Below are 24,915 nucleotides of genomic sequence, written 5' to 3'. Positions count from 1 at the left end.
TTGTGTCCAAAGGTCAACCTTAAGGGAATTGGATGCTTTGTGTGTGACCAAAAAAGTCTTTGCATATCCCTACATAGGAGGGGGCGAGCCTAGCATGTAGGGGATGAGAGAGAAATCCACACACACACACACACACACACACACACACACACACACACACACACACACAAGCCCCCTTTACACAAAGGGAATGAGGGACACATGTCAGCTTCCTAGGCCAGATGCCCACAAGGTGTGCCCAATTCCTATTGGATGGCCTTGGAGGTGGACCAATGAGAATTAGGCTACAGTAAATCTAGTTTAATTAATTTAAAAACACTTAATAAAAGAACCAATGAGAATTAAGTCCTCTAGAAGACTATTGGACAGTCTCCCAAGGGGTCCAATGAGCATTCAGCAGCCCAATGGCTTGCTTGATTCCTATTGGCCAGGAGGCAAAGGGGCCAATGAGAGTTTAATTGAATTATTAATTAACCTAAAGCTCTCACAAAAGGGGAAAGGGGGACACATGTCAGAAGGCTATCACTTATGCTGCTTAATAGTCATTGGCTTGACTTGGGGAGGGCCAATGAGGGTTGAGCAAGAGCAAATAGCAAGAGGGCTCGCCCAAGAGAGAGAGAGGGGGATGATTTTTGCAAGGCATTAACACACACACACACACACACACACACACACACACACACAATCTCATGTGTGAAGAAAGAGAAGACTATCTCTTCCCAAGCTTTAATGGAGAGCTCATCACCTACTCCAAGCTTGTGAGATAGAAGCTTACATCAACACACTCTTGGCATGTGGATGCAAATCCAACCAAGAGCCAAGCTTCAATGCATGCTCATCTCCTCTACCATGCTAATTACTAAGCTAAGCTATGCTAATATGAGTGATTATGTGAGGAGATGTATATCTTTCTCGTAAGATACTCCTTCTTCCTCTCAATCTACTCTCATACCCTGCTAGCTCTCACCATCTTCGAAGGTGTGTGAGGTCTTGGGTCTGAGAACGGGGATAATTGATGTTGTGTTTGCTAAGTGTTTTTCTTAGTGCATGAAGCTTTCATCTTCATTGCACTAGCTAATCTTGAAGGAACACAAAGAATTGTATTGTACAATGTCTCTCTTGATGGGAGAAACCATAATACAAAGCCTTTTGGAGGGGGGACTGGCTCCATGCAAATCCGGTCCTCAACTGTTGTCAATTGCTTAATTTCTCTCTCTTTTGAAAGTATTGTTGATGCTATCTAACTAGGTGTTACAATTTTTGTTGCTCTCTCCACCCAAGAACTCTTGTAATTCTCATTAGGAATCTATTCTAATGAACTGCCCACTATGTTCATGCTAATTTCCTCTACACACAAGTTATTAGGCCATTAAATGTTACAGACCTTCAACCAAAAAGTTGGAATGACATTACGATCGAATATGACCATAGTAGTCTTTAATAAAGTTTTAAACATTAAGTTATTCTATTTGATGGGCACAAATATTGGTTTTTAATTAAATTTTGTTACAAATGATAGTCAAAAACTTCTTAACACTGTTATATTTTTAACTTTCTATGGTTTTCTTTGATAGAGCTCACCAAACTCAACACAATTGTCATTAGTCACTTCACGATTCGAAAGCTACAAGTAGTGACACTGCTAACCTTTTCAATCTCAATCCTTGCCTGGTACCATAGACCACCCTCTGGAGCAAGATAAGTCCTTTCCTACTTTTATATGTCAAGTTCGTATTTGTATAGAAAGAACCAAGACTCATGGACTTAGAAGGTACTATCTAACCTAACCTCTTAATAAGCACTTCATTTGTTAAGTATGTTAACTCTCTTGTCTACAACTGCCTAAGCACAAGTTGCTCTGCAATAACTCACACTTCGTTCTTGTATTTTTTGGTTAGTGACACTAGTTGACCTATGCTATTAAATTAGAATTGCAAAAAATTCCTTTCCGTTTAGTTGTCTCACATTTGTCTTAATTGTATACTAATCCCTTCTATAGTTGTCATTGCAAGTTCATGACCAATTATTAACCTCACGCTAACACATTTTGAATCTTTTAGCTATACTTTGGTGTAAGTTTGCTAGCTGCAGCACTTGTACCTCTCTCCATGCGCCAACAATGGTACTCTGGGATAGTAAACAACAGTTTTTAAGTACCCCCCTACTCAAACACGCTCCACATTGCTGTTACACCTGTGATAAATGTTATATTTTTATGCCTTGCCTAGTCCATTGGTCACATGCACACAGATTCGCCGATTTAGGCAGTGTATAGATACTCATCTTGGTGCAGATCCGTCGATTTAGGCAGCACATTGATAAATTGCAGATTCATGAATTTTAAACAATATCAAATGCAGATTCGCCGATTTAGGCAGCACATCTTATTGGTGTAGATTCACCGATTTAGGCAACACCAATCACAAAATCATGCTGCAGTGGCTGGCCACCACTGCAACTGGTATGATTTTTTGTTACCCGGGTATAGAAAATGAAAGACATTTTGGATTTGGATTTGGAAATGCGATTTGAAATTGGTATATGATGATTTTCTGTCGCGACAGTAGTTATGGAATTGGACTTGAGATTGATGAGATCAATGGATTATTGAATAATGAGTGTGACCAATGATATCCTGATTCATCAAGGTATGACATATACTGCTTATTCTAGTGGTATGGGACACTATAATAGGTAGTATGTGGATGACGGCAGGCATAAGCAATGTTGTTAATTTCATTCATTTTACTATATGCTATTTTTTGACACAAAATTCTAATCATTTTTCTCACAAGTATTGTTTGCAGATTTGTTATCTTCACAACTGAGGACAGTTGCTTTCCAACGGAGAGGTATGTTATGGAATTGATATCTTATTAATTATTGCAGCTGTGTGACAGGTGGAAAAGGCTTGACCGAGCTAAGCTATTGCAACAGGATATCATATTTTATGTACATTTTATCATTCAAGTGCTCTTTATGAGCTTTGGCCAATTATGTCCGACCGGCCAGTTTGTACTCATTTTTGACCATTCAAGAAATCTATAAATGAAATACGTGCAAGAGGGAAATGGTCACTCTTGCACGGGGGGAGATTGCACCCAGTGTCTGTCTCATTCTTCTCTCCTCTCTTCTTTCCTCTCTCTCCGTGCCAGGCGTAGCACTCCGCTCTAGGAGGTGCGCCTGCACAAGCCGTATTACTCTCTCTCGCTCTCTGTCTCTCTCTGTTCGTGATTATGCGTCTATGTGGTTGCCAGGTATGTCGACTAGTCTGTTTATGGTTTGTAGTATGCTATTTCGGATGTTTTGCAGGGAGCTCCACGCCTCCGGCTGTAGCACTCATGGGTTCTTACCTAGAATCTAATCGATTCTAATGGAGGCTCTTCTATTGATTGTACCCTTACATGACACTAGCAAGAGGTACTCTGTGGGTGTGCTACTGCCAATTGCTCTTTATCAGGCACTTGCAAACTTATATAGAAACAGACTATAGTCATTCATTGTTCTTGGATAGAGTCTCTCTCTCTCTCTCTCTCTCTCTCTCTCTCTCTCTCTCTCGGATAGATCTTCAAGGTCTCTTGAGATAGTTTCCTACGACGTTAAAACAATCTTCTTCTTCTTCTCTCTCCCCGTGGCCTCCCTCGGTTCGAAAACGGATCACACACTCGTTATCTACAAGAATTGAATAGACTATAGTCATTCATTGTTCTTGGATAGAGGCACCCTCTCTCTCTCTCTTTTCGTCGGATATATCTTCAAGGTCTCTTGGGATAGTTTCCTACGACATTAAAACAATCTTCTTCTTCTTCTTCTTCTTCTCTCTCCCCTGGCCTCTTCCGGTCCGGAAACGGATCACACACTCGGTATCAACAAGAATTGAACAGCCGCCAAAGGTGGTAGAGTGGGACATTATACGCCCATAGACGAGTGGTCCACATACATTATGACACGTGGCATAGCTGAGCATTGAGAATTGATCATTCAAAATGCTGCATGCGTTCTTTCTCCACCCGCCTACCCTCAGCATGCCAATTCCAAATGCCTCAGTTAGCAAGGGGCCATGGCCATGTCAGAAGAAAACTGACATTTAACGACAATAACGAGGGAAATGACTTGCGCAGACCTTCGTTTATCTTGGAAAGAGCTTCCCACGAATCAATTCTGTGACGATGGAAACCTCCAGGTAAGTGTTGCTGCTCAATCCCATGAAATTAAGATCTCCCTTCATAGTTCAAGGTTTTCACGTCAAAAGCACGAAGGAACCAAGGAGCCTGTGTATGTCGATGGTCACATCTCTATCAAAAACGAAGGAAGATCACAATCTGCCCAAAATGGCAAGGTCTCATGTGAGTTTAACGAATTCCAAGACCGTGCTGCTCTTCTACACTTCATAAAGACCTGTGGCAAACGAAAGGACCTGAACAAAGGCAGCAGAATACATGCTGATATCATTCGAAGAGGTTTGCTTGAGAGTGATGTCACGTTTGGCAATGCACTCCTCAGTATGTATGCCAATTGTGGCACTCTCGTGCTAGTGCATAGATTGTTTGATCAACTACCTGAACATGATATTGTTACATGGAATGCGTTGATATGTGGTTGTGCCCAACATGGACAAGGTAGTGAAGCTCTTAGTTGCCTCAAATGGATGCAAGATGAGGGCCTGTATCCAGATGTGATTACATACATCTGCCTTTTAAAAGCTTGTGGCAGCATAAGAGCTTTGGAGATGGGTGAAAAATTACACGCAGATCTTGGCAGACAGGGCTTATTGGAAATAGATGTTGCACTTGGCACTGCATTAATGGACATGTATGTGAAGTGTGGCGAACTTGGAAAAGCTCGAATGGTGTTTGAAATGCTTCCGTTGCGGGACGTAGCTGCATGGAATGTTATCATTTGTGGATATGCCCAGCAGGGGTTTAATGAAGATGCACTGCGTTGCTTCAGACTAATGCAAGATGAGGGCCTCTCCCCAAACGCAATCACCTTTGTCTGCATTTTGAAGGCTTGTGGAAATGCAGGTACAGTTGAGAAGGGTGAAGAGATTCATGCTAAGGTTGATAGGCATGGATTCTTGCAAACGAACCTTGTGCTTGGCACTGCTTTGGTGGACATGTATTCCAAGTGTGGTGCTCTTTCAAAAGCTCAAAGCGTATTTGACCAACTTCCTTCACGCAATGTAGTTACTTGGAATGCACTACTTGCAGGATATGTCCATCATGGTCTTGCTTATGAAGCTTTAAAATTCTTTGAGCAGATGAGCAATGAGGGAATTTTCCCAGATATTGTTACCTTTCTGTGCATTTTGAAAGCTTGTGCCAGTATACAAGCAGTTAAAAAGGGCGAAAAGATACATGCTGAGATCAGCAGGCAAGGGCTGTTAGGAAAAGAAAATGTTCTGGGCACTGGACTGGTGGATATGTATGGTAAGTGTGGTGCCCTTGACAAAGCTCAAGGAGTGTTTGACAAACTTCTGACACGGGATGTGGCCAGCTGGACTGCACTTATTTCTGGTTATGCCGAGCATGGACACAGTGATGAGGCTTTAAGATGCTTCAAACAGATGCAAGATGAGGGCCTCTCTCCTGATAGAGTAGCATTTATTTGCATTTTGAAAGCTTGTGGCAACATAGGGGCCATCGACAAAGGTGAAGAAATACATGCAGAAGTCAGCAGGCAAGGATTATTGAAGAATGATAGTACGCTTGGCACTGCACTCATGGATATGTATGCCAAATGTGGGGCTCTTTCAAAAGCACAAGGAGTTTTTGACAAGCTTCCAATGCGGAATTCAGTGACATGGAATGCTCTAATTTCTGGGTATGTGCAGCATGGGTTTTATGATGAAGCTATCAGCTGCTTTAGGCAGATGCGATCTCAGGGTGTCTGTCCAGACACTGTTTCCGTTGCTTGTATTTTGCAGGCTTGTGGCCGAAAAAGAGCGTGTGAAACAGGGGAAGAGATCCTAGCTGAGATTGGCTGGCAGGATCTATGGAAAGAGGAGTCGGTTCTTGGGAATGCTTTGGTGAACATGTATGCCAGGAGTGGGATGCTTGCAAAAGCGCAAGATATCTTTGAAAAGCTTCCAAAATGTGAGGAAGCCACATGGAATGCACTGATTGCAGGATATTCCCAACATGGGTTTCTGGAAGAAGCTTTGAGCTGTTTTCAAAAGATGAAAGGACAGGGTGTCTCCCCCGATGCAGTAACTTTTGTTCACATCTTAAAAGCATGTGGCAATACAGGAGCATCAGAGCTGGGTGATGCTATACATGCAGAGATCAATCAGCAAGACATATTCAGAAAAGATAATGTTCTTGGCACTGCCTTAGTAGATATGTATGCCAAGTGTGGGAAGCTTGTGGAAGCAGCAGGTGTGTTTGACAAGCTTGCCTCAAGGGATGTAGTCGCCTGGAATGCAATGATTTCTGGGTTTACTGAGCATGGGCTTGGTAATGAAGCAATAAAGTGCTTCAGCGAAATGAAAGGCAAGGGAATCTCCCCAAACGCAGTCACTTTTGCGAGCGTTTTAAAAGCTTGTGGCTGTATCGCTGCAACAGAGAAGGGTGAAGAGATACATGCTGAGGTTGGTAGCCTTGGGCTGCTGGAAACAGATATTTTGACTGGCACTGCAGTGATTGACATGTATGCCAAGTGTGGCATGCTCACTAAAGCGCAAGCAGTGTTTGACAAGCTTCCAGTACGAGATGTAGTAACATGGAATGCCCTTATTGCAGGTTATGTTCAGCAGGGGCTTGCGAATGAAGCACTTGACTGTTTTGGGTGCATGCAGCAAGAAGAGGTTATTTTTCCAAATGCGGTCACTTTTCTCTGTATATTGAAAGCTTGTGGCATTATTGGAGCACTGGAAGTGGGTAAAGAGATCCATACCGAGATTGGCAGGCAGGGGTTATTGGGAAACGAAAGACAGAGTATGGTAGGCACTGCATTGGTGGACATGTATGCCAAGTGTGGGATGCTCACAAAGGCGGCAGCATTTTTCAATGAGCTTCCAACGCGGAGTGTATCCACCTGGAATGCACTAATGGCTGGATATGCCCGAGTTGGCAAGGTGGAAATGGTTTTCAACTCCTTCAACAACATGTTACGGGAGTGCATAGCACCAGATGTCATTACTTTTGTTATTTTGCTCAATGCTTGCAGTCATGCAGGTCTAGTGGAGGAGGGGCAAAAGTGCTTTGGGAATATGACCACCATCTACAACATTAGCCCGGACTGGGAACATTTTATTTGTATTGTTGATTTGTTCGGCCGGGCAGGAAATTTGAACGCTGCAAGTAGTATTATTGGAGAAGTTCCGTTCTCTGAATGTGATGTTCTGTGGTCAGTTCTGATGGGTGCTTGTCGAAGTAGTAGGGCAGGGGAATTTGGGGCATGGGTGTTTGAGCATGTGGTACAGTTGGATGTAAAATATTCTGCCAACTTTGTCTGCATGAGTAATATCTATGCTGCTGCAAGTGTGCAAGAGGGAGAAAATTAGTTTCAAGCCTCGACAGGGAGCGTCTTCTTATATATTGGAATTGGTCGTTTCCCTATACTGTGCAGAAAACATGTCATGAAGGTGTAACTATACAGCAGAAAAGACAGGCAATTGATACCTGCTATGTTGAAGAAAAAAACTTCAATGAATCCTGAGATGCAGAAGATGCTTAAATGCACATGATGCCTCTTGTTTCTTTGAGGTGGGTTGTGTAAACGTAACCAGATGTCTGTGATAATGCAAATTGACATCCTGCAGGTGCAAAGGACATGTAAAGGTGCCAATTTACTGGCTCCCTTTGATGTTCGAGACTAACTTTTACATAAGAGTGGTCTGGGCAGGTTGGACCCCCTTGTATGTAAGGGACAGTGAATGGCATCATGGTAGTCATCAGCACAGGACAGATAAATGATCAGCTTTATTATGCATAGAGTTGGCTAAATACCATGACATTTCTACAAAAGTGGGTGTGAAACTATGTACCTATATAGGCCAGATCCACAAATGTTTGGCCTTTCCCTGTGGACAATGAGGAGCACCAAGAATGGGCAGCCAGAGGAGAATCATACACTTTTGTACATAGGCACAAGCAGACGGTGTGTGGCTGTCCATGCTGGCTTAAAGGCCCAGTGTCGCCCGGCCACCCTTGTACTAACTCTAACAATTGTAATTCATTTTTTGATTAAGAGCTTCACAGGTACCTTTATCTGCTCCACCCCTAACTGTGTGATCCCTTTACTTTGACGATGTGGCTTTGACAACTTGCTTTTAAAAGATATTATTTGCAAGTTCATAAGCTAAGCATTTCTCTCACTCTTGATAGAGGTAGCAAGCCCTCAAAGAGAGACTAATATGGAATCCGCTTGTGTTGCGGCCGCAAAAAGTGTGGTCTTCAATGCTTTTTTGTCACTATGTAACACCGATCATACAATCAATGTTCCTTAATGTATAAATTGTATAAATAGTGGAGAGATCTTGGGGCGTTCACTCTTGCATTTCAGTTTTTAAGTTGAACACTCATAACGTAGATCTTTGATGTCTCTTGGGATTGAGGCCATGACTATGCTTAAGGCCCCCTTGGAGGATGGCAAGGGTGACCCACTATGTAACACCGATCATACAATCAATGTTCCTTAAATGTATAAATTGTATAAATAGTGGAGAGATCTTGGGGCGTTCACTCTTGCATTTCAGTTTTTAAGTTCAACACTCATAACGTAGATCTTTGATGTCTCTTGGGATTGAGGCCATGACTATGCTTAAGGCCCCCCTGGAGGATGGCAAGGGTGACCCACTATGTAACACCGATCATACAATCAATGTTCCTTAAATGTATAAATTGTATAAATAGTGGAGAGATCTTGGGGCGTTCACTCTTGCATTTCAGTTTTTAAGTTCAACACTCATAACGTAGATCTTTGATGTCTCTTGGGATTGAGGCCATGACTATGCTTAAGGCCCCCCTGGAGGATGGCAAGGGTGACCCCCTGGAGGATGGCATTCAAAAATGCAAAGAAGAAATGTGCGAGACCATTAACGAGATTAATCGTTTTCTCCTAAACACAAAAGACACTCAAAGAACGCGTGTCGATCTAGAAAAGCAAAATAAACACAGTTGAGGATCGTGTAACGGTCCAAGGTGAGCAGATCGTGTTACTCAAGAAGGATCTTGTAGAAGTGCGATCATGAAACACACTCGCAGAGGAAGGGCTTCAACCCTCAGTAATTGAAGAACTCAATACGATTATCAAACAAGTGCCGGCCATCAAAGAAGAGGAGGAGCAACACAAAGGAAGGACAACTTCTTGGGTGGATGTTATTACAAATACCAACAAGAAGCGATGACGCTAAGAAATGGATCGAGATTGCCAAGAAAGGAAAAGTCAAGGAAACAACCCACACCCCCATACCCACCATCATGTGTGTGCCTTACATGTGAGGATTTGTGGCCTCAGGGACCAAAATAATGTTGATGAAGAGGTGAAAGAACTCATGATTATGATGGGGGTTAATGAGCCTACGCAAACAAGGGCTTAGAGAATGGGTAATAAGAAAAGTGGAAGCAAGGGGAAACTTCAAAGGAAAGGGCACTTATACTTCATTCCCGTCCATGGAAGCAAAGAAGGACTTTTTGAAGAAGAGGCCAACTCTTAAGAAGATGGGCATCTTTTCTTGGAGATGATCTCACGCTCTTGCAAATTGCTCATTAGAGTGGCAAAGGAAAAAGGTAAGATTTCTTTTTACGGAGATGGAAGGGTGGCGATATTGGTGCGACGCTCCCTAGATGGTGCGAGACCTATGGGACCACATTAAAGATGACACCATGGAATTGTAATGGGTCACTTTGTCTTGATGCAGGGGCATTTGAGGATAGCTTTACGAGGACAGGCATCATCTTTTAGTCAGAGACACACCACACACCGGGACATCTTAGGCCATGTGTGACTAGATATAGGTGGGAGACAACTTGTCAAGCATGGACAAGATTAGAGCATAGGGGCAAAGGATCAAGAGAAGGAGGAGTCCTATTCAAAGAGGAGTTACAACTACTTGTGCACATTGTTTGAAGAGATGATCATAATAAATACGTGTGAGTGAGATTGAGGACATTTGGGAGTTTTCAAGGGATGGTAATGTCATTCTCTTGGGGGAATTTAATATCCGCACGAGAAATCCTCATTAATTTTTTCTGATACCTCAGATGAGAGCTAAATACTAGTTATATGGGACTTGACAGACGCTCACAGGATGAGGAGTACACTGAGTATGGGAGATATCTGATGGAGATGGGAGCCTTCAGGCTGATAGCATGTTTAGGTGGTACAAAAAAGGACTGTCTTGGACGCTCCTTTTGGAGGAGATGAAATGGGTGGTGGGTTATTCATTTTCATTCCATATAAAGGAAAGATAAAATCTTTTTGACTGAGAGGTTGGAATTTAGGCGGAGTGGAAATTCCATTTCACTTTAATACTAAAGCTTAAAGTAGCAAACTGCTTGCACATTTGAATTCCCTCTTGTCGCCACTCCTTTGGGCTCTTTGCAGCGCTGCCTCAATGGGTCCCTCCGCCTCTTGTGCCCATCTCTCTCTCTCTCTCTCTCTCTCTCTCTCTCTCTCTCTCTCTCTCTCTCTGAGTACTATGCCACTGTTTTGACTGTCTCCATTGTCATGTCAATAACATCATTGCATGTTCCGCATGGAATCACATAATACTTATAATGGCAGTACAAACCCTGTTTACCTTCCTCCATTATCTGCTACATAGCATATCCCAAGGGATCTTCTGTCGAGTCTATGAAACTACTGGGTTGCAAAGAAGAGGGAACAAAGAAGCATGAAAAAAAGGATGGCACAAGCGAGAGAGGATGGTGACATTGATGAGCAGGAGGCAAAGAAAATCTGTAGGGCAGTTGCTAAGTGTTGACATAATCAAACAAAAACGGGCTTTTCAAGGATCTTCAATGGAGCATTCTACAATAACTTCTCAGTCATCCAACGTTCTCAGTGTTGCAACCCACATCGAAGACAGTTGGAAAGCTGATTTTCTCTAACATTTGTCATACATTGTCTGAGGTGAAGACTCCTCGTTCAAACAATGAGCTATTTTTGAAACAGACTATGTCATGGCATGCCTCAATGGAGTCAATGGGACTGACAATGTAATGAGCACTAATGATGTTGCGAAGGCATTAGGACTTCATCGAAGAAATGTCGCTTGAGCCAATTTTCGGCTGCAAACTGATATGGAGGAGGGGTCACTTCCCTTAGACACATGTCAACGTCAACAGCATAGGACAAGTACCTTAACAATCGAAATCAGAGAAATCTTGTTTCAATTCTGGTCAATGGAAACCCGCATCTCCCCAAACAAGAAAGATGTCGTTCGAAAGAGAATCGGCAAGAGGGCACATGTGGTGCATCTCCTCGATTTACCTCAGGTATATCAGCCAGAACATCTTCAAAGTGTGTCACAATGCTTTACTTAGTAATTTTGGGTGCTTGCAAAAGCTTTGAAATTCTTTATAAGTGTCTCAAAGTGCATCACTTACTAGAGCCTACAAATGCTTGAAAGCGCCAGAAAAGTGCATCTTAGTGTGCTTGAAAGCACCAAAAAGTGCTTCAAAGTATTTCAGAGCGCTTCCAAAGTGCACTAACGTGCTTCATGGTGCTTGAAAGTACCACAAAGTACTTTAGAGTGCTTCAGAGTGCTTTCTAAAACTTTGAAGTGCTTTGGAGTGCTGCAGAGTGCCATAAAGTGCCTCGGAGTGCTCTTAAATAGCACTTAAGTGTTTTCAAAGAGCCCTTAAAGTGCACTTCGGAGTGCTTTCAAGTGCCCAAAAGTGTTTTAAAGTGTTGCAGAGTGATTCAAAGCGTTTCAAAGTATTTTAGAGTGCTTGAAAGCGTCAAAAAGTTCTTACAGTGCTTCAGCGTGCTTCAAAGTGCCACACAATTCTATTTAGTGCACCAAAGTACCCCAAAGTGCTTCATAGTGCTTGAAAGTGCCACCAAGTAGTTTAGAGTGCTTCCAAAGTGCACCAAAGTAGTTCAAAGTGTTGGTAAAGTACCGGTAAAGTGCTATTAAGTGCCACAAAGTGCCTCATAGTGCTCTTAAAGTGCATTGAAGTGCTTTCGAGTGCTTTAAAGTGCTGCAAAGTGCTTCAAAGGGCACCAAAGTGCATGACAGGTTTCTTGAAAGTGCCTCGTAGTGCTTGAAAGTGCCACAAAGTGCTTCAGAGTGCTTTCAAGTGTCCCAAAGTGCTGCAGAGTGCTTAAAAGTGCTCCAAATTGCTTCAGGGTGTTCTCCAAGTGCATGAAAGTGCTTCACTAGTGGACAGAAGTTCAACAGTATGAAAAATTGAAGTAGAAACTGTGAATTTCCAAAAATAGACACCAACTCCCACTACTCAACCAACCCCACCTCACTTTGGTTGAAAAGGTGGAGAAATGACATACCTACTTTTTTTGTGGACAAAAGGTGAATTCATACCTACTTTTGTGAAAATACACCCCGAGGTGGTAGTAGGTAAGTGTTGCAATTAGATTTCAATACTTTATAGTATTTTTTAAAGTCTTTTGTGTGGCAGAGGGATTTGTACATGCGGTTCCAGGAGGCTCATCCTAACATTAGGATGTCCCTTAGATGCTTTGAGGGTATGAAGTCATACTTCGTACACCTGCTGTTGTGAATACCATGTTCTGCTTGTTTACTTGTAGGAAGGCTTAAATCAGATGCGTCATGGAAGATACAGACTACATGAACGTCATGCTTTTGCAGGTGTCTTGTGTGCAACCCGAGTGGTGGAATAGTGCAGTGCACAGCATCAAAAAGCCACTTTTTCATCCTTGATAGAACTATGGGAGTCTGTATTGTGTCCAAAGCCAGCTGATAGTGCTTTTTGCCGCAAAAAATGTCTTTTGGGAACATGCACTGATTGTGGGATTGAAAGGCTCTTGTTGTGTCCCGTCGAAGAGAGTGATGGTATCTCTAGAATGACTGTCAAGCTTTTTGACAAGGTTCTTACACAAGAAAATGATGAAGAAGGTCTAGATAAATGTCGAAAAGACCTCGTGGTTCAGTAGCTCAGTCCGATGAGTTTCATTTTTGTGCTCCGAGGGAAACTAGGGAAGTTCATCAAACACAACTACTTGTACAAGTGGCAAGCTCAACAGTTCAAGGAGTGTTTGGCAAATTTTCCTAACGATGTAGTGGTGTCTATAGTGGATTTTGCAGAGAATTACTTCTTCAAGGTGTAGAATGAGATCCAGTCAATGCATTGGTATTCATCTTAGGTCACAATCTTTGTTCACATTTCATACTTACGTGATGCGCTTGGTGCTATACAAAAGACGACTCGCTTCTACATCTCTGACGAGACACATGACACTTTGTTTGTGCAACACTTTTTCTTTTGCACAATGAATGGCTGAAAAGACACGGCTATAGTGTCAAGCGCATGGCAGGGTCTCAATCCTGGCACTGTGTCAATGGCTACAATCAGACAGATATGCACGGACTAAGGCACAGACTGCTCTCTTGCTTTTGTGGTGCGTGCATCAAAGGTCAATGGAGGAGATGTGCCAACAAAGATCATGTGCAGGGTGGGTATACTTGCAAATACAACCCACAGTTATGGATGAAAGTGATGGAGAAGCGTCGAGCGAGGATGAGGATGAATACACCCCCATGTATGCTGGCCACCAGGATGACCTGAGCGATGCCTCGATGGTTGGCCAGAACTTTGTAGTGACTGTAGAGGAGGCAGGTGCAGACTTCTACGTCATGAAATGCACCAATAAAAAGCGCGTGGCCAAAACAGGGGAAAACGATCAATGGCACAACATCATTAAGAAAAATTTGTATGTGGTTAAGGGCCTATATTCGACGACAAGGTAAATGGTCAAGATGATACTTTTGTCCTTTTGGACAACAAGCCCACCGCTCTAATCTACTCCAATCTGGTGCGATCATCAGTTTTTCCATGTCCCCGAGGGAAGTTGACCATAATGTATATGATATATCAAATGACATATTCAAGAAAATCTATAACAGCATGCCCCCAGAGGAGAACTTGTAAGATTTATCTCTGTAAATTTGACTTTGGCTAGCACTTTTAACAGTAGCTAGCACTTTTTAAAAAAAAAGAAGAAGCCAGTGAACTATATTGAAGAGAGTTAGGAAGGATTACATCAAAGCTGGGGGGGATCACTTGATTACTTCCCTCTAAAATTACAGCTAAATCACCCTTGCTGAATAGCTAGCATTTTTCAAAGTAGAGTGATAAAAGACGTCTTTTAAAACACTTGAAAGAACTTATGAGCACTTGGCCAGTTGACCAGCACTTTACTAGCCCCTTGAACCACTTTACTAGCCCCCAAAAACACTTCAAAGCACTTTTGAGCACTTTTTTAGTCCCCTGTACCACTTGACCAGCTCTTTGGACCACTTAGGACCACCTGACCAGCACTTTTAAGCACTTTATACTACTTGACAAGCACTATGAACCACTTGACCACACCCTAAACCACTTGGCTAGCACTTTATACCACTTGACAAGCACTTTGAACCACCTAACCAGCACTTTGAACCACTTGACCAACCCTATGAACCACTTGGACAACACTTTGTTCCACTTAACCACCCTTTACTAGCCCCCTGAAAAACTTGACTAGCTCTTTGGACCACTTAGGACCTCATGACCAACACTGTTAAGCACTTTATACCACTTAACCACCCCCTTGAACCACTTGGCCAACATTTATACCACTTGAAAAGCACTCTAAACCACTTGACCAGCAATTTGAACCACTTGACCAACCCCCTGAACCACTTGAATAGCTCTTTGGACCACTTTGGACCACTTGACTAGCACTTTATTGTTGGAATTAGGGTTGCAGAGAAACACACACAGCTTGGAGAAGACAAAGGAAGCTCAAGGCACACAATAGAGAGTGTGTTACTTAGTGTGCGATGGAAAGATAGATAGCCCTAGAGTAATGGGCGTATATACAATGCACGGGGGAAAAACCCTCCTAAAGAGGGAAAAAATGCCCCGGCGGTCCTAGTGTGTTCACACACATCACTACCACATGTATATGGTAACAAATCCCCCTTGGAGTGATGCGGTGAATGAGAGCTGGCACATGAGTAAAGGGAAGTGCCATGCCCTGAGGACAAGATCTGTCCACAAAGGGGAGTAAGCCCAAAGCTTTGCGGAAAGCTTCAAGCTTCTCACGAGACAATGCCTTTGTGAAAAGATCTGCAAGGTTGTCCTGTGTTGGCACATAAGCCAAGCTGATCTCTCCTGCTGAGAGCCTCTCCCTGACATAGTGGTAATGCACCTCAATGTGCTTTGTGCGAGCATGAAAAACTGGGTTCCTCGCAACTGCCAATGCGCTCTGATTGTCAGTGTAGATAGTGTTGGCAGTGCCCTGTCCAACACCCAAATCAGCCATAAGGCGTCTGAGCCATACACACTCAACCGTAGCTGTGAAGACTGCCCTGTACTCAGCCTCACAACTCGAAGTGGCCACAGTAGGTTGCTTCTTGCTCAACCATGATATACATGAACTTCCAAGCATGAAACAAAAACCACTTGTGGACACTCGCGTGTCAAAACAACCAGCCCAATCTGAGTCCGAAAAAGCATGTAAGTCTGGCGGCAATGATCCCCCCTTGGGATAAAACAAGCCAAGATGTAAAGTGCCACTAAGGTAGCAGAAAATCCTCTTGACTGCCTGCCAATGCTTAGACCCTGGGCTATGCATAAATCTGCTGACCTGTGAGACTGCAAACTGAATATCCGGCCTCGTGTTGCATACATAAATGAGGCAGCCAACAACAGTTTGGTAAAGAGTGACATCAGCAGGATCGCCAGCACAGCATCATGTAGACTCAAATTCAAACCTGTTTCCATGGGAGTGGCAATAGGTTTGCAATCCTCAAGTCCAAACTTACATAGCAAAGTCTCTATGTAACTTTTCTGACACAAGGCAATACCACCATCACACTGCTTAAACTGTGTAGCCAAGTAATAATGCAACAGCCCCTTTCTTTCATCTTGAAAGTAGCATTCAAATCAGCCTTAAATTCAGCAATATGTCTCTCATTTGGTCCAGTGATCAGCAAATCATCAACATAAAGAACCACAATGAGAAGTACATCACCCTCACGCTTTACATACAATGTGCTTTCTGTTGGACTGTTACGAAAGCCTTGTTTGACCAAATGAGTGTCAGCTTTCTCATACCAAGCACGAGGAGATTGCTTCAACCCATACAAAGCCTTGTTACATTTGCACACTTTGTCCTCTTGTCCTTTTATGACAAAACCGCGAGGCTGCGTTACATAAACTTCCTCAAATATGTCACCATTCAAGAAAGCAGTAACAATGTCTGATTGATGTACATCCCAACCAAAATGAGCTGCCAATGCACATAGAAAACGCACAGTAGTCATACGACAAGTGGGAGCAAAAGTCTCTTCATAATCTATGCCTTTTTGCTGTGCATAACCCTTTGCAACAAGTCGAGCCTTATGACGATCGATCTCACCATCCGCCTTGCGTTTCAACTTGTAAACCCACTTCGTACCAATGGCCTTTTTGCCATGAGGCAAATCACATAAAGTCCATGTGTCATTCTCTATAAGTGCATCATATTCTGATTGCATGGCAGCCATCCAATTTTCTGAATTCTGTGCTTCATCAAAAGATAGAGGCTCCTCAACATCATGTAAACTAGACACAGCCAAAGCATAACAATCTGATGCATAAGATGCATGGCGAGATCCTGAACGAGTACGACTAGACAAAGGTGCATCCAATTTACTGTCACGCAAAGTGTGCACCAGCCATTTGGCATACCTCTAGCCTGCTCATTTTCAGCCCTTTCCTCATCAAGTACATCATGTACATCTGCATCATTAATAGGCTAAATTAAAACATTTTCAGAAACCCCCATAGGCTGTACATTTGCCTCATTGGAACTTACATTCGTATTTCCACCACTGAAAAGACGCAACAAAGTGTCATAAATGTCCTGTGAGCTTACATTACTGTCTCTCGTACATGACACAAGGGCTGAACAGAATCTTCCACAAACACTACATCCCGTGAAACCATAATACATTTTGTTTGCGGATGATACAACCTATAACCTTTTCTTTCAGCACTATAACCAACAAAAATACATTTGACAGCCTTATCATCCAATTTTCTGCGCTGCACTTGTGGCACCAAAGCATATGCCAAACAGCCAAAAACACGAATGTGCTCAATAGAAGGCTTTCTATCATGCCATGCTTCATATGGAGTAATAGACTGCAAATCTTTCGTAGGACACCTGTTAAGCACATAAGTGGCACACATGATGGCCTCAAGCCAAAAAGAATGCGGTAAAGCTTGACTTTTGACCATACATCCTGCCATTTCCGTCAGTGACCTGTTTTTTCTCTCAGCAACACCATTTTGCTGAGGTGTATAAGGCACTGTACATTGGTGTTTTATCCCACGACTAGCCAGAAATGCATTAAATTCATGAGACATATACTCCTCCTCTTGATCGGAACGGAGGGTGCCCATAGTACATTTCGAGACATTTTCAGCCATAGCCAGAAATTGTTTGAAGCACATAAAAACTTCGGACCTCTCTTTAAGCGGAAATACCCATGCATGCCTGGAGTAATCATCAATGAAAGTCACGATGTACAGGTAATTGCCCAAGGACGGAGTTTGCATGGGCCCACAAACATCACTATGCACAAGCTGCAACCTGCATGTGGCCCGAACTAAACCATCCTTTGGAAATTTAGAACGCTACATCTCACCCAAAATACAGCCTTCACAAACATGTTTGACAGGTGCTTCAAGAGGCGGCAAAGAAGCAACCATATCAGATTTTTGCAAACGCAGCAAACTGGCAAAATTCAGATGACCAAAACGTGCATGCCAAAGTTTTGCATCTGAAATAGCCCTTGAATCTGCAACAGCATTTGCAAAATTTTGTCCACACTTGTCATACAAAGTGAACTTATACAGCCCATGACACAAAAGCCCAGATGCAACAATTTCATCACCAAAATTGAGATCATGAACTGTACATCTGTCATCCACAAATTTGACTACAAGTCCAAGTCTAGCAAGTGCGGATACAGACAAGAGATTCTTCTTGATCCCAGGTACATAAAGTGCATCAACAAGTGTGAAGGAACTGCCATTAGCAGCAGTGAGCACAATCTTTCCAACTCCCTGAACTGGATAAGAGGCGTTGTTGGCACAAGTGACTGAATTACCATGAGGGACTGACTCGAGAGAGGTAAACAATTCACGATGTGAGGTAATGTGCTTTGTAGCACCACTGTCAAAATACCACACATGTGAATCTGCAGCAACTGACAAGCATGCATCATGGACAGCAGGATTGTAAGTGCACTCTGCGCTAAATGCCCATTCTGCATCAACATCAGCAACACAGTCTCCTTTCACAGAAGACTCAACAATGGCTGCATTTGTAGTGGAACCAGCATTTGCAGTGGAACCACCCTCTTTCTTCTTAGCCTCTTTGGCCTTCAACTTAGGACACGACTTGATCAAGTGATCATTGGCTTTACAATAATGGCAACGCATCTTCTTTTTACCCTTATCACAAGAATTGCCAGACGAAGTACTGCCAGCAGAAGCATAAGGAACATAATTTTTGCCATTCGCAGCAGAACCATAAGAAGTGGTTGCATTACTGTTACCACCCTTTCTTTGAGAAGCAATAAAAGCCTGTTCAACTGCACGCTGCCTAGTCCTGTTTTTTCTAGAAAGTGACTCTTGCAACAGTAATGTGCATAATGCATCAAACTTGACAACTTCAGGATTTCCTTGGGTCATCAGTCTCCAAGTACTAGCAAAAGTCTGGTAGGAATCTGGTAAGGCATCAAGAACAGTCTGCACAATGGAACTGTCTGAAATGACTTCACCTGCAGAAATAAGCTGCTCATTGATATCCTTGACACTAGCAAGGAAAGTGTCCATATCATCTTCCTCATGCATAATCTTCGACTCCAGCTCTTTCAGCAGCAAAGCAATTTTACCCTCATTGCGGCTTGCATAAAGACCTGTTAAAATATCCCAAGCCTGTTTTGCAGATTTTGCTGAATGGATGTGAGGAACAATGGTGCGCTTCATAGACAACGCAATCAATGCATGAGCCTGCGCATCCTTAACATCCCAACGAGATTGTTCTGCCGTAGGCAAAACAACTCTAACAGCTGCAATCCTTGCAGCAAGACCTGCAACATCCTCAACATCGCCTACATCTTTAGAACCAGGACGTACATCAATGCCCTACACAATGTTCTAGACACCCTTTGACACAAGAACATGTTGCATCATATAAGCCCACATAGGGTAGTTGTCCCCATCCAACCTGTCCTCAGCAGCAAACATCTTGAACACATCTGTGTTGTTGTTGTCAGCCATTGTAAATGCTGCACCTGATGTGAAAACTGCCCAAAAATAGGAGAAACGGAACGGGAACAACCTGTGCTATATAGCACAAACCGTAGAAGACTATAAGGCACCTGTTATGCAGAAAACGACACTGACAGAAATTATGCACAAAATGACGAAATAGCCTGTGCAGTATTGCCTGTAGTGGAAACGGAGGCCGAAATGAGCCCAAATCAAAATTCTGAGTAGACCAAGCTCTTCGACCTTTCCCAAAAATTTTGTCGACCTGCGATCGCTCACCAAAGCTCACTGAAATCGGAGAAAGTGAGCAGGCGTGTGCTGGAGCAACTGGCGACTAAGCCCGGGAGGACGTGACCTGCTCTGATACCAATTGTTGGAATTAGGGTTGCAGAGAAACACACACAGCTTGGAGAAGACGAAGGAAGCTCAAGGCACACAATAGAGAGTGTGTTACTTAGTGTGCAATGGAAAGATAGATAGCCCTAGAGTAATGGGCGTATATACAATGCACGGGGGAAAAAACCTCCTAAACATGGAAAAAATGCCCCGGCGGTCCTAGTGTGTTCACACACATCACTACCACATGTATATGGTAACATTTATACTACTTGACAAACACTATGAACCACGTGACCAACTCTTTAAACCACTTCAGACCACCTGACCAGCACTTTGGACCATCTCACCAGCACTTTTAAGCACTTTATACTACTTGACAATCACTATTGACCACTTGACCACCACCCACTTTGAACCACTTGACCACTTAACCAACACTTAACACCCAATCCAGTTGACAGTAGCAAAAACAATTGACTTGCAAAATTCTTCATAGTATATTCAGGTTTAGATACAAGGACAATTTGCTTTACAGGAATTTAGCTTTTTCAAGGAGTAAAGTCAGTTAGTTAGAAGACTGCTCTAGCCATTCTTGTCTATGTGGCCGGTGTCGTGCAGCTCCGCTGCCATGAAGAGAAAAAGAGCAGAGAAATGCAAGCTAAGTTTCTTTGAAGCCTACACATGTAGTGAGCAACCATCAGGGCTAGTTAATAGGCCAAGCTTAATGGTTAATGTATGCCAGATGCGGCTTAAAAAGGGCCAAAACATGCCTTTATGATGCTAAAAAGGACTATGCTTGAAGTGAGCACATATGGTATATTATGATCTAAAATTGCAGTGCTTGAAGTGCTCTATCGGCCTGTCTTTACGGCTCGTCGATTAGAGCTACGGTGAAGAAGTTATGGCATATTGATGTTTAAGTCGATTGCAGATCCACACCGGATTGGGCAACTACAGCTGAGGTGACATAAATGAAATGAATGCACGGGCCTGAAGTGCTCACTTTGTGGAGCGCGTCGGTCTTTTCAGATCAGTGATCGGAGTCCCGACCGCCAAGATATTGGCCGATAAAGATTCACCGTGGGCCGGTTCCGTATCACTCCAGTCCGCTCGGTCAATGAGCTACAGCCAGGGTTTTGGAATGCAAAAGCGTACGTGCTCAAGGAGAATCTGTCCAAAATGTTATCTCCTGCAGTGCATTGCTAAGCAGGGTATACTGCCACCAGCGGCATTACGACAGTTTTACATGTACGCCAAATTTGGTGTACTTCTCATAAAGCACAAAAAGTGCTTGAAGAGCTTCGTGATCGGAATGTCGTCTCTTGGAATGCAATGATTGCGGGGAAAACCCAACATGGCTATGGCTTGCTGGAGAAAAATGGTATGCTTGGCATTGCTTTAGTCGGCATGTATGCCAGTGCCGCCTAATGTGGTCGTCCAATGAAGGAGTGCTGAAGAAAGATTTAGTGCTTGATAATGCTTTGCCGATATGTATACGAAGTGTGGCCACCCAAGAGCTATGGCCACCTAAGAGCAACCAAAGGGCTGCCGCCCGCCCAAAAGCAAAGGCAAGGCTGCCCATATTCACAAAGGGTGCCCGCCACTAGAGGTCGCCCACTTGAGGAATTAAGGGAAAATAAAATAAAAAACGCATGGCGATGGTGGGCAAGGCTGCGTGCGAGACTACGAAGGGAAAAGATGAGTCACGCCGGGTTCCATGAGCCTCCGATGGCAACCGCCATGAAACGAACTATGTTCAGCTTAGCAGGGTGACCAGATTTGGGGCCATTTTTGCCGCGTTCCGTGTACCCAGACGATCGGGCTGCCACGTCATTTGGAGGATGATTTTGCGCTCCCTAGCAACGACGGTGCCGTCGTTGCTAAGGGAGGCAAAAAGGCTATTAATAAAAAACTTAGGGCATTGCACAGGGGGGTAAGCAACAAAACGAAGAGAAGTTGAATGAGGGCAAGAAGGAAGCGAAGGAGATGAGGGTTACGGGGTGAAGAGCTCGGAAGAGGAGAGAGCTCGACTAGTCCTCGTCTAGCAACACAAGTTAGTGAAGCAAAGTCTCTCTCTCTCTCTCCCTGTTGACCTTGATTCAACGAAGAAAAGAAAGGCAAGATCTCTTTCAAGCTTCGACAAGGCAAAGCTCTCTCTCTCTCTCTCTCTCTCTCTCTCTCTCTCTCTCTCTCTCTCTCTCTCTCTCTCTCTCTCTCTCTCTCTCTCTCTCTCTCTCTCTCTCTCTCTCTCTCTCGCGAGTTCTCGAAGCCAGTGGGAAGCAATAGAGCTTAAGCAAGCCGAGAAGAGTAAGGGAATTTATCGGAGAGCTTCGGCGAGAGTCCTTGGGCAAGGAGTTTGACCAAGAACCTCTCGAAGCTTGAGCAAGCTAAGGTAAAAGGACGTTCCAAGCAAAGTCGAGATAAAACAAGCAACCAAGATCGGAGCAAGCCAAGGCAAGAAAGACAGATCGAGGCGAGGCTTGAGCAAGCCGGCAAGGGAAGATTTGAAGCAGGATACGGCTATTTCTCTCTCGTGCATAAGCAAGTGACTCAATGTAAAGAAGCAAGAGGTGAAGAGCAGGAGAACGCCAATTAATGGAGTGAATTGAAGCTTGATAATCGAAACAGTGAACTGAATTGAAGTTTGCAGAATCCGCGAGGTATTTGAAGCAGATAAAGCGACATAAGAAAATTTCCATCACCAACATCAGTCCGAAGTTGATTAAGCATTTTTGTTAAGTCCGGTGTCGTTAACGACCCAGTTAATGTTGTAAACGGGAGCTTAAGCTCCTAGTTAGCAGATGATCCAAGTGACGGTGCTGTTAACAGTCCGCCTTGGCTAAAGATTAAGTTGTACTCAAATGTATTAATCGATTAATTGATGATTGCGGTGATTGCCAGAGTTAGTTGCATCAGTGTCTCTTATTCTCTCTCTTTCACACCTTACACAGCCAGAGGCCCGGCGCCTGCCCGGCTCACGTAGCGAACACTTATCCCTCGACATCTTTGGTGAACCCGACGCGAAACGAGCCGGGGTGGGAGGTAAAGATGGAGATGCCAGAACAATTAAAGCAGTTTATTGAAGATTTCAGTGCCAATGGATTTGATAAAAATCTGGCAGTTACAGATTTGCCAAAAATGATGGAATTGGTTCAGGGGTATCTACAGGAAGCAAAAGCCATGTAGATAAAAAAGCAGACTGATGAAGTTGTAGAGCTAGCACTTGATGTTGTTTGGGAGCAGTATTATATTTTTCAGGGATATGATCCAGAAGGTTTTATTGCATGTTACGAAGCTGAGATGAAGAGCCGAAATGTTCCAGAAGATCGAATGATTGCAGCTTTTGAGGAGGTTGTAAATTCGGATTTTAAAAAGCAGGTTCAAGAACTGGCAGAAGCATATCCCACACGGTGGGAGTATTTTGCAGAGGAATTTATTTACGAAAGCTCAAGGATTCTAGATCGGGAAATAAAGGAGATTACTGAACGAAGTAAGGTTGTCTTCAGTAAAGGTGAAGGGGATCAGATGCAGATCCTCAACTATGATGAATTCTGGGAGCATATTTCTGCAAGAATTAAAGCCAAAGAAAATGCTAAGCTAGAAGCTGTTATCGATGCATGTCTTCTGGAAGACAAATCATTGTTGCATGTAGATGATGATTTCATAGTGGATACAGTTTATGCTCGATTGGGATTGACTTCTTTATTTCAAAGAAAGTGTGACTTTGTGGATGTAGTCATATACTCTCAAAGTGACATAAATGAGGAAACAGGTTTCTTAGAGCCAGTGCATGCTATGCATGCAAGCATAGCCGCTAACAGTGATCAAGCAACATGTTTGTCAGAGTCAATATGTGATGTAGATGCCCATTTGGAGTGCTCTTTGGGTGTAGACCATGAAGAGAATGCTTATGCAGCATTACATGCAAAAGCAATTGTTTTGGCTAATGCTATGCAAGAGGGTTTTATGTCTATGGCTACATTTCAGGACACTAGTGATGATGCAGATGTATTTGATGCTGATTCATATGTATTTGATGTAAACCCAGACAAAGATTATGATTATGGAGATGCATATTTAGAGGGGGTGCATGATGATGATCAGTCTATGACTGCTACATGTGACAGGGTTTGCTATGATGATGCTATGGAAAAAGAAATTGATGCTATCTTTGTAATGCATGCTGAGACTTGTGCTATTGAAGTGGAAATATATTTGAATGGGAGTGTGAAGCTGCCAGAACAATTCGTGCCTACGTATGAAACAAGCCATGAGGTTTCCTGTGATAATACTCACACACTAGGTGGTTCTTCCAAGGAGGAAGATATGGAGCTTATGGATCTTCTTGATATATGATGCCCTAGAGGAATTTCGAGTTCCTTGTGACAAGAGTAGTGAAGAACATCCTACAACATATGATGAAGAGCTTATGTTTCTTCTGGATGAGGCTCTAGAGGAGTTTGTGCCTACTAGAGAAGGCATCCATGCAGCGTTTGTGGTATCAAATGAAGTGATGGCATTCAATGACTCACATATGCAGATTGATATTTTGGAAACCATAGTGATTGAATTCATTTTGCCTCTGGGTTCTGCTATGATGGGAATTTGGGACTTTTTGTTCCTATGCTATGAGAAAGTTTGTGGAGATGCAATATACTTAAAATATGATCTTCCACTACCTTATGACCCAGGAGGTTATCATGCCAGCTATGATTGCTGTCAATTACTTTATATGCCATATGATCCAGGCGGTTTTCATGAATATTTATGGGTTAATATATGTTTATGCTCTACTGATTGGAAATTGTTGTATCTTCCCTATGATCCTAGAGGATACTGCAAATTTTTTAAAAGGAATGCTCACAGTTGGGCAAATGATTAGTTTCCCGTTTGATCCCGGGGGCTACTAAAGTGCAAAGTTCCAGATTTGAAGAGTACCAGTTATCTGTTGCAGCAGGTTGCATGGTACAAGGTTTTGTTTCTTAGATTACGTTAAGTCAAAAGAGTTTTCGGTTATGCAGTCAATAAGATTACATGGCTGGCTTCCAGTTGACTTTTTTGGATAATTGATGAAGTATCTTCACATCTATTGAGAACTTGAAGTAAAGGACTTGAC

At 43.1% G+C, this 24,915-nt stretch overlaps 1 protein-coding gene and 1 pseudogene across 1 annotated transcript; both read left to right on the top strand.

Annotated features, from left to right (window-relative positions):
- Positions 1-3,978: 3,978 nt before the first annotated feature.
- Positions 3,979-8,890, top strand: LOC147422158 (pentatricopeptide repeat-containing protein At3g09040, mitochondrial-like). Its single transcript, XM_086503222.1, has one exon. The coding sequence runs from the start codon at positions 4,109-4,111 to the stop codon at positions 7,502-7,504; it is 3,396 nt and encodes a 1,131-aa protein (XP_086359348.1). The 5' UTR covers positions 3,979-4,108; the 3' UTR covers positions 7,505-8,890.
- Positions 8,891-13,567: 4,677 nt separating this feature from the next.
- Positions 13,568-14,078, top strand: LOC147422157 (uncharacterized; annotated as a pseudogene).
- Positions 14,079-24,915: the final 10,837 nt, after the last annotated feature.

This window comes from Adiantum capillus-veneris, chromosome 27 (genome assembly GCF_014529385.1).
Source record: "Adiantum capillus-veneris isolate H3 chromosome 27, ASM1452938v2, whole genome shotgun sequence".
Classification (NCBI taxonomy): domain Eukaryota; kingdom Viridiplantae; phylum Streptophyta; class Polypodiopsida; order Polypodiales; family Pteridaceae; genus Adiantum; species Adiantum capillus-veneris.
This window is presented reverse-complemented; position numbering and strand designations above follow the sequence as displayed.